Here is a 10,661-nt window from a genome sequence, read left to right on the forward strand (position 1 = left end):
ACCTCCTTAAGACTTTCTAGCTCACCTTCGTCATTGATTAGGACATACTCTGAGGAAGGGTATTTGGTTGATTCTACCCTTTGTCTTTCTGATCTCCTCAGAGGTTGATATTGTTCTTCTTCTGGGTACTCCATTTGCTCGGTACTATCACCAAGTTGCTCCCCTTGCTCAACAATCTCATCAGGTTGCTCTTCATGCTCAGCACCTTCATCAATCATACTTTCTGCACTTATGGGATGGTTAGAAGAAGAAGGAATGGTAACAAGATTAGGGACTATACCATTCTTTTTCTTGGCCTTCTTGGATAGATCATTAGGAGTTCCAACTTCACTTTCTCAAAAGATTACATCTCTACTTCTGATGACCTTCTTCTTCACAAGATCCCATAGTCTGTACCTGAACTCTTCATCTCCATATCCGATGAATATGCAAGGAACTGATTTATCATCTAGCTTGGTTCTTTGCTCCTTCGGTACAACCGAACACCTTTAGGTGCGAGTAAGACATCTCATTGCTGGTCCAAACTCTCTCCGGAATGTCAAACTCCAACGGAACTGATGGACTACGATTGATAAGGTAACACGATTTCCGAGCTGCTTCACCCCAGAATGTCTTGGGTAATTTAGCCATTCTGAGCATGCTTCTCACCTTCTCAACAATGGTGCGATTCATTCTCTCAGCTACACCATTGTGTTGTGGGGTTCCAGGAACTGTCTTTTCATGTCTAGTTACTTAACCTCTGTATTTTTATTACCATCTTAATTTACATGTATATGTATTTTTTAAGATACCAGTGAAGTTCATGTAGCTTCTTTGTCCAAATTACTACTCTACCTTTTTTTTTCCTATGTGCTTATTTAGTTTGTAGTATTAAAAGCTTCGCAGGTGATCTGAGTAAATAAAAATTACAAGCTTCTGTTTATCACAAAATTAAGGTGATAATTGACTCAAATATTGGTAGGGCGACAAGTAGTTGTGTTTATATATATATATATATATATATATATATATATATATATATATATATATATATATATATTGTGATTTGATAGAACATTTGTCAGTAGTTTTAAGCCTTTCCCCTGCATCCACATTGTTGTCATCAAAATTCCACCAACTACATCTTTCCTTCTCCGCCGGTAACCATGCAAGCTATCCAATTTTCATCTCTCCGGCCATCTCCGGTCGACCCATTTCTCAAAACCATACCCCAATTCACCAATGTAAAGCCATTGAGACCCAAAAGAACCCCTTTTATCTCAGCTTCATCCACTACAGTTTCGGCCCAATAAGGGAAAAAGACCCCAAAAAGCGTGTTGTTATAACTGGCATCAATCTGACTCCACCCCCACCTTCTATTATGAGGTTTGTTATGAAGATTCATCCTGTGGAAACTGTATTAGATATGACTACCAGAAGATTTATGTCAATATACATTTCTACTTAAAAATAGTTATTTAGAAAGCCAGAATATTGTTCTTTACAAGATGTACTTTTCTGTGTGTCAAAATTACCTACATATTTCTCACAATTACTTCCTTCTTTTTTTTCCTTCTCAATTAGTACTGCGGCCTTGGAAAGGTGTAAAAAGCGTATTGAACTTATTGCAAACACTCTACAATTAGAAGGATTTTCGCGTATTGATGCGTTTGTTCATGCTGACACTGGCGAGGTATGTTATTGCTGAGATTCTTTTCAATTGATTGAACAATAATGGAAGTGAATCTAATAATTAATAGTTAATAATATCATTAAGGAAATGTGTCTTTTCCAGCAAGATGCAGTTCATGATGTGCCTCTTGATATAATTGTTACACACTCATGTTAATTATACGAGTGCACAGAGATTTACCATGTTGTTTAGAAGGCTGTAGTACTCTACTAAAATTTTCAAAGTATTCATCGTTTTTGTGGTCTATTTCTGTATACCAGTAGAACTAATTAAGTTGATACAAGATAAGTATAAGAGGTTGAATCACCTGTCGAAACTGGTCGTTTGCGGTGGAATTGGGGCCAAAGTATCATTTTAGAGGCAATATTTATTGTTGAGTTAATTCAGTAGTAGAACTTGAGGAGATCAGAACTTAATAAAAGGATTTCTGCAAACTGCAACACTTAACATGCCATACAATTGATAGAATTTCTGTAAATCAGATAACTACTTGCAGATGTGTTATAAGATTTAATTGGGGGTTGGTTGTTTTGCGGTCATAAGTACTGATTATCAAAGTGAATACAGTTCCACGAATGACTCCTTCCACCTTTTTCATTCATCAGGTGATATATCTACTTCTTCTTCAATGACCACATATATTTTCAATTTTGGACCAACTTTATGCTATTTGTAATTATCCGCAATAGGACTATATACAATGTCATATATATATATATATATATATATATATATATATAAAAGGGGTTCAGTGAGCAATTCGAATAAGTGAAACTTCAACGATTTACATTATCGTGTTTGTTGTATTTTGGCACTTTCAGAGCAACCTCCCCTGTATCCGCAACAGTTCTTCCGCACGTTGCTTGATCTGGCATCAGAGAGATCTATGTGAATATAATTATATCAGAAGATTTCAGGTTGTTCATTTTTTTCTTACTATCTGTTGTCCATCCATCATTTTCCTTCCTATGTTGTATGTTAATTCAAGACTCTTTGTAAAAATGTTGCCGATTTACATGTTGATTATTCAAGCTAATTTGGATTTCGATATGCATGACAACCATTAACTGTCTTTTATATGGTGCAATTTATCTTCTTCAGATGGTCTGTTGATACATTCTTATGGGTCCTTTTAGTAGGTTGTTCTGAAGTTTCCTCCCTCAGTTTTTGATGGTTGCACCTAAGCAAAAGTGGACTTCAGAAGAAGAATCTGCCTTTAAAGTTGGGAAGAATTTAATGGAGTATTGTGTTTGCGTTCAAATGTAGATCTCAAAGTAGGGTTCCTTCTATCATTTTTTTCATTAGATAATTATATTTAGTGCATAGGAAGTTCGGAAGTTATTTGAACCAGATATAGTCGTGAGGTCTAGTCTTAATTTTAGTTTCCTATCTATGCATGTGGTGTTAACATGCTTTCCTATTCATACTTATTGATGTTGTTCAGGACAAGTGGAGGAACATGACTGTAATGGCAAATGGTTGGGGTTCTCGGGATCAAGCAAGATTGGCTGTAATACCATGCATAGAGTATTCAATTTTTTCATTGTAGAAATAATGTAGGAATGCATGCAGTGCATCTCTAGCAACCAATAGTTTAGCAAAAATGCAGCAATCCTTAAGCCTCAACTTCTGTCCAAAGTGCATCATTCGTAGCAGCAATATTTTGAAAAAAACGCAGCAGTTAGCTAACTTAAAAGTGCAGCAAAGTTTAGCCAAATATATAGGCAAACCATTGGCTCAAATATATCCAAAAGTGTAGCAAAATTTAGCTCGACACATAGCAACAGTATACTGAAATTTGATCAGAAATGTAAGAAATAGCTTAGTCTAAAATTCAACAGCAATACGATACAAAATCAGTAACCCATGGTTTAAATACATCAAAACGACGGAGCAGCATGGAAGTAACTTCACGGTTGAACAGTATGTCAGGCTTTGTTGTGAAGACATAGTGCGAGTTCATTACTTTATCCTCTCCTCGGGTTCATTTCAAAATGTACAGAGGTTGTTGATATACTTAAGCCGAACCTATGACTTTTAAAATCTGTTGTCTACAAAAAATCTTAAACTATAAATCATTTTTTAATGTATTAAAAAAACTGTAAAATTAAGTTACTGCTACTTTTAAATTGTTCACATAAATATATTTTGTCAACAACAATGTCATACCAAGTAAATAATATAATGAAAACACACATGGCTAGTGCAATCACAAAATCGGCAACATTTTTACAAAGAGTCTTGAATTAACATACAACATAGGAAGGAAATGATGGATGGACAACAGATAGTAAGAGAGAAATGAACAACCTGAAATCTTCTCATATAATTATATTCACATAGATCTCTCTGATGCCAGATCAAGCAACGTGCGGAAGAAATATTGCGGATACAGGGGAGGTTGCTCTGAAAGTGCCTAAATACAACAAACACGATAATGTCAATCGTTGAAGTTTCACTTATTCAAATTGCTCACTGAACCCCTTTTATATATATATATATATATATATATATATATATATATATATATCTATGACATTGTATATAGTCCTGTTGCGGATAATTACAAATAGCATAAAGTTGGTCAGAAATTGAAAATATATGTGGTCATTGAAGAAGAAGCAGATATATCACCTGATGAATGAAAACGGTGGAAGGAGTCATTCGTGGAACTGTATTCACTTTGATAATCAGTACCTGTGACCGCAAAACAACCATACCCCCAATTAAATCTTATAACACATCTGCAAATAGTTATCTGATTTACAGTAATTCTAGCAATTGTATGGCATGTTAGTGTTGCAGTTTGCAGAAATCCTTTTATTAAGTTCTGATCTCCTCAAGTTCTACTACTGAATTAACTCAACAATAAATGTTGCCTCTAAAATGATACTTTGGCCCCAATTCAACCGCAAACGACTAGTTTCGACAGGTGATTCAACCTCTTATATTTATCTTGTATCAACTTAATTGGTTCTACATGTATACAGAAATAGACCATAAAAACGATGAATACTTTGAAAATTTTAGTAGAGTACTACAGCCTTCTAAACCACATGGTAAATCTCTGTGCACTCGTATAATTAACATGAGTGTGTAACAATTATCTCAAGAGGCACATCATGAACTACAACTTGCTGGAAAAGACACATTTCCTTAATGATATTATTAACTATTAATTATTAGATTCACTTCCATTATTGTTCAATCAATTGAAAAGAATCTCAGCAATAATATACCTCGCCAGTGTCAGCATGAACAAACACATCAATACGCGAAAATCCTTCTAACTGTAGAGTGTTTGCAATAAGTTCAATACGCTTTTTACACCTTTCCAAGGCCGCAGTACTAATTGAGAAGGAAAAAAAAGAATGAAGTAATTGTGAGAAATATGTAGGTAATTTGGACACACAGAAAAGTACATCTTGTAAAGAACAATATTCTGGCTTTCTAAATAACTATTTTTAAGTAGAAATGTATATTGACATAAATCTGGTAGTCATATCTAATACAGTTTCCACAGGATGAATCTTCATAACAAACCTCATAATAGAAGGTGGAGGTGGAGTCAGATTGATGCCAGTTATAACAACACGCTTTTTGGGGTCTTTTTCCCTTGTTGGGGCTGAAACTGTAGTGGATGAAGCTGAGATAAAAGGGGTTCTTTTGGGTCTCAATGGCTTTACATTGGTGAATTGGGGTATGGTTTTGAGAAATGGGTCGACCGGAGATGGCCAGAGAGATGAAGATTGGATAGCTTGCATGGTTACCGGCGGAGAAGGAAAGATGTAGTTGGTGGAATTTTGATGACAACAATGTGGATGCAGGGGAAAGGCTTAAAACTACTGACAAATGTTCTATCAAATCACAGTATATATATATATATATATATATATATATATATGAACACAACTACTTGTCACACAAAAAATAAAAGATCCAAAATTGATGACCCCAACCAACACAGCTGTATGGAAAAAGAAAAAAGCAACAGTTGTGTAGTACGTTAAAATCAAAGATCAATTTTATCACATTTTTCAACATTAGATGCTTAGGCTTAGCATAACGTGTAACCTTTGTTTATAGAAATGAAACAAATAAACTATACTCACGTGAAATCTTGTGTTATAAAACATGACATATAATTTATTTGTCCAAGAATGAATGTCGTTAAAGGTAATAACTGAAGGTTTGCATGTTAGCAATTTTCACTTGTTTTAATTTATTGATTTAACCTATCTCGCTCGCCCCCATGATAACTGTCTCATCGTTCCCCATTACTATATCTACTTATTTATTCAAACGTAACAAATGCTTAATTGAGACAAATATTAAATATAATCGATAATTATAAAGTACTATGATCAATTGGTTTCTTATCAAGATGGATTCAAAGTTTTGTTAAAGTACAAGAAAGTGTATCTATAGAGTATGACATTACACGTCTTAGAAAGAAATTTAATCAAGTTATGTCTATCATTTTACAAATTTGCATAAATAACTTAACTACAACACTAATTTCTATTGGCACATCTTTAACCAGTAACCACATATACCAAATGACCCCTTAATTTTTCTTATCGTAAAGAACAAAATGTCAACATTATAGTTTCAAATAAGAAAAAAATAATTAAAAAACAAAACTGAAGGAACAAAATGGATAAGAACAAAAACTTGTTACATATTTGGAAAGAATGGAACATGCGTTAATTAAATAACAAATCACTCATTAGGCTTGTCTCTTAAATACAGAAGAGATTTGCCTTAGGCTAATCCTCTTTTTTAATTTATTATTTTAAATTCTCTTGAAGTGTACTCACCTCCATTGTCGGTTCGGAGACGTTTTAGCTTTTGACCTGTCTCTCTTTCTATCAGAGCATGAAACTTTTGAAATACTTGAAACTCCTGATCTTTGGTTCTCAAGATATAAACCCATAATTTTCGAGAAGCGTCATCAATAAAGGTAACAAAGTATATTACCTCCTATCGATTCTATCTCCATTGGACCACAAACATCAGAATATACCAAATCAAGTATATTCGAATTTCTTTCAGATGATGTCTTAAATGAGACTCTATGTTATTTACCAAATAAGCAATAGTTACACGATTTTATCGTTGTACCTTCGGCAAAAGAGATGAGTGACTTTTTGGAAAGAATTTGCAATCCTTTCTCGCTCATATGACCCATTCTTTTATGCCATAAATCTGCAGAATTTTCTTCGTGAGCCGCATTTATTTCACCTTGGCATATTTCTGCATTTGTCCTGTATAACGTGCCACGAGCAACTCCTTTTTCAATCACCAATGCCCCTTTGGTGAGTCTCCATTCTTTATTTGCAAAGTAGTTCTCATATCCATCTTGGTCCAAAGCAATTTCCGAGATCAAGTTCATCCGCAAATCAGGTACGTGGCGCACATCTTTCAACACTAATGTGCATCCAACATTTGTTTTTAAGAAAATGTCTCCGATCCCCGCAATCTTTGAGTAACTTGTGTTACCCATTTTCACATTGCCATAATCACCGGCTACATATCTGCAAAAAATATCTCTTACCGGTGTGGCATGATAAGATGCTGCTGTGTCGACCACCCATTCCAACTCTATACCTGCCAAGTGCATGAATTCTTCTTCCTCATTTATGAGGAGAACAACATCATCATTATTTTGCACCATGGCAGCTGTGTTGTCATCATTCTTCTGGCCGTTGCTTTCCCCTTTGCCCCTTTTTAGATTTGGACAATCTCTTATGAAGTATCCTGGTTGATCGCAATTGTAGCATTTTCTGGCCTTCGATTTTGATCGGACCTTGGAATTTCCACGAGCTCCGGATCCACATAGTTACTTGAGCTCCTTTGGTAACTTCTGCCTCTACTTTCCGTGATGAGAGCCTGTCCATGATTTTCAGGCCTTTTTCTCATCTTCTCATTAAGCAAAAGGGCTGATGTGACATCCTTCAACTCAATAGAGTCCTTACCATGTAAAATGGTTGTTGCTAAAGTATCGTAGGAAGATGGCAGCGAGTTTATAAGCACTATGGCTTTATCTTCATCCTCGATCTTTACTCCGAGGTTTGCTAGCTGCGTGATTAGTCCGTTAAGTACATTTAAATGAGACAAAAAATTTGTACCTTCACCCATATGTAGCGCATATAACTGCTTCTTTAGGTAAAATTTATTTGTCAGCGTTTTTGACATGTATAGATTTTCTAACTTTGTCCAAATGCTACATGCACTCTCTTCATCGATGATGTTATTAACTACATCATCTGTTAAGTGCAATCTGATTGCACTAGCAGCCTTTTCATCCATTTCTTTCCAATCCTCAAGTTTCATGGATTCGGGCTTTTTGGATTTGCCACCTAGTGCCTTATGCAAACCCTGTTGGATGAGCAAGTCTTTCATCCTTCTCTGCCACGTTGAGAAACCGCTATCACCGTTGAATTTTGCTTCCTTGTAGTTTGCTCCAGACATTTTTTTTATTGAGTATAGTATAATAAGCTGCAAAAAATATTTCTGTAAATGAGCAGAACCTGTGCTCTGATACCAATTGTTGGGAATAAATCCGTAACAGAAATAATATTTGCGGTAATAAAGGCAATAAATGTGGAACACAACAATGCGGTTAATCAACGAGAATAAAAGAGAAATAATGACACCAAGATTTTACGTGGAAACCCTCCTAAATAAGGGAAAAACCAGGACCCGAGAGGAGCAACGAATATCACTATAGTAAGGATTTTACACTTGTATGTCTGAGTAAAAAACTCCAAAGACCACTACATATTCAAAAGAAATAACACTCTTTTGAATTTTCCACCTCACTACAATATCGCTCACACTCTATTTTTCCTCACAGATTATTTTCCTCTATGATGCCTCACTCTTCTTTTCTCTCCTTTGTAATTCTTTTTGGTGCATTTTGAAATGAGCAAGAGCTCTCTATTTATAGGAAAATCTACTCCTAATAATGTCACCAGTGACATCACAAGAAACACAAGATTTCAACCTTTTCACCTATGTAGAAATCTTGCTAAGGTTTTAGTTGAAAAAAGAAATGGTGAGCTTTGAATTTTGTTGCAGCATTTGTAGACTTTAACAATGAGCAACAAACAAAATTCAACAATTTCTACATTTTAACTTTCCTTATGTTTATCTAAAATGGGTATGGACTCCACAGTTTTAAGGGAGAGGTTTGTAACTAACAACAAGTGTGTGTTTATTTATTTTATTTTCTTACATTTTTATTTGAATAATTTCGAAGATCTTTGTTCATGTTGTTTCATAATACTCTCCTACTTTTGTGATTTATGATATTATCTTATCTCATTTATTTTAATTTTATTGAAACAAATTTTATCTACTAATTATTATTAATATGGAAACGAATATGACTCTTGATAACAACTTGGGTATATAGAGAGAAAACAAAAAAATTGTGCTAACAAATAATTGCAATATGACACACGAATAATAAATTTGAGGGGAGATCAACGATAGAAAATGAGTATGAAAGAAAAAGAAAATACATAGTCATTAATATGCATTAATTCTTCACTTTAATTAGAGATTAAAATGATTGTTGACACATTTTAATCATGTTTGTGAATATTTTAATTTTAAATGAAATAAAAAAAGGAGGACAAACGAAGAATTATTTTCTTATGTTCCATTTCATTATTTCCAATTTCATTTTATAACTTTTTAATTATTTTTTTCTATTAAAATGAGAAAATATATCGACATCATCAAACATAATTCTTGCCAATTTATACTTAAAAATAAAAAGACGGCTGTAGATCAAATTTTCATTCACAAAATAATATATCATGATCTTTTCTTCTTTATAAGTTTTTTTCCTCTTTTTTTTTCATAATTAAATTCACATACTAATTTAATTTTGTCATTATGTATTTACCTTGAAATGTTTTTTTACATAATTTTTTAAAAAAATCACAGAAGATGTCAGATAAAAAAAGACACATAAATTGGACATTAATATTTGTATAATCTCTCTCTATATAATAAAGTTATGTATAAATGAAGTAATGAGACACCTTGCTATGATCAAACTTTTTCCCCTTCTTTTCTTGCCTTTATTTGCAATTATATTATTTTTAAAAATTATCTCCATAACTCACATTTTCCTCAAAATTCGGTGAATATGATTTATTAAGGCCTTTCAAAAATTAGAAATACATTATTATGGTAAATGGTCTAACAATTTTGTCTTTGAAGGTTAGCAAAAGATAAAAAGTGATGAACAGCTGAAACATTATTTTCTTCTCACAGTAAAACCACATGTAATAAGTTGAAATTAAAACACTTCCTAAAAGAGAGTTATAATAATAATTTTAGTATGGAGATTAAAGATTGTTTATTAATTCATTTCATTAAGTATTTCATTGAAATATCTAGGAGGTTAGAGTGAAGGTTCTATTAATATGTGTAATGATACTTGAAGATTCTTTAATCGAGATTGTTGAGTTTGGATATATCCAAACAAATAATTGGGATGATAAGTTATATGTATATTTATATTAACCAGGTAAAAAAAGAGTTAAAATAATTAAAATAAGAAAGATAAATTTAATAATATAAATTTTAAAAGGCGAATATAATAAAGTAAAATTTGTAGGAGGCTAGAATGAAAATTCTAATTATCTCATGTTTTTTCTTGATAGATCTATTATTTTTGTAGATTAATTTTCATTTAGTTCAACATTTTATGCATTTATATTAGAAAAAATAACATGATATTAGTAAAACAAACTTTATGTTAATCCAAGCAGATCTTTATTTTAGTTATCTACAATAAATGTAGATTTTACTTCATTTACTACGTCATAACTCTATAAAAAAATGCATTCAATTGGATAATAAAGTAGTAAATTTTAAAGATTCTTTTGCTTATTCTATTCTTTCGGATAAAATAAATACTTCAAGAATCAAATCAAAATTACAAATTCAAGTGAAAGAATTTCTAGTT

At 32.9% G+C, this 10,661-nt stretch overlaps 1 protein-coding gene across 1 annotated transcript; it reads right to left on the minus strand.

Moving 5' to 3' along the window:
• Window positions 1–2,442: 2,442 nt before the first annotated feature.
• Window positions 2,443–5,519, minus strand: LOC104649147 (uncharacterized). The gene is made up of 4 exons (XM_010327874.3): window positions 5,216–5,519; window positions 4,912–5,020; window positions 4,307–4,369; window positions 2,443–4,088 (listed from the first exon to the last, which is right to left on the minus strand). Exons 1-4 carry the CDS (start codon window positions 5,434–5,436, stop codon window positions 4,008–4,010), a joined length of 474 nt encoding a protein of 157 aa, XP_010326176.1. The 5' UTR covers window positions 5,437–5,519; the 3' UTR covers window positions 2,443–4,007.
• Window positions 5,520–10,661: the final 5,142 nt, after the last annotated feature.

The sequence above is a fragment of the Solanum lycopersicum genome, chromosome 9 (assembly GCF_036512215.1).
Source record: "Solanum lycopersicum chromosome 9, SLM_r2.1".
Lineage (NCBI taxonomy): Eukaryota > Viridiplantae > Streptophyta > Magnoliopsida > Solanales > Solanaceae > Solanum > Solanum lycopersicum.

Excerpts from the sequence above, each read along its gene's own strand:
- LOC104649147 (XM_010327874.3), bottom strand. The coding sequence starts at position 5,436 with ATGCAAGCTATCCAATCTTCATCTCTCTGGCCATCTCCGGTCGACCCA. Across the intron at positions 5,021-5,215 it reads CCTCCACCTTCTATTATGAG|TACTGCGGCCTTGGAAAGGT; the intron begins GTTTGTTATGAA and ends CTTCTCAATTAG. Across the intron at positions 4,089-4,306 it reads CCACCGTTTTCATTCATCAG|GCACTTTCAGAGCAACCTCC; the intron begins GTGATATATCTG and ends TGTTGTATTTAG.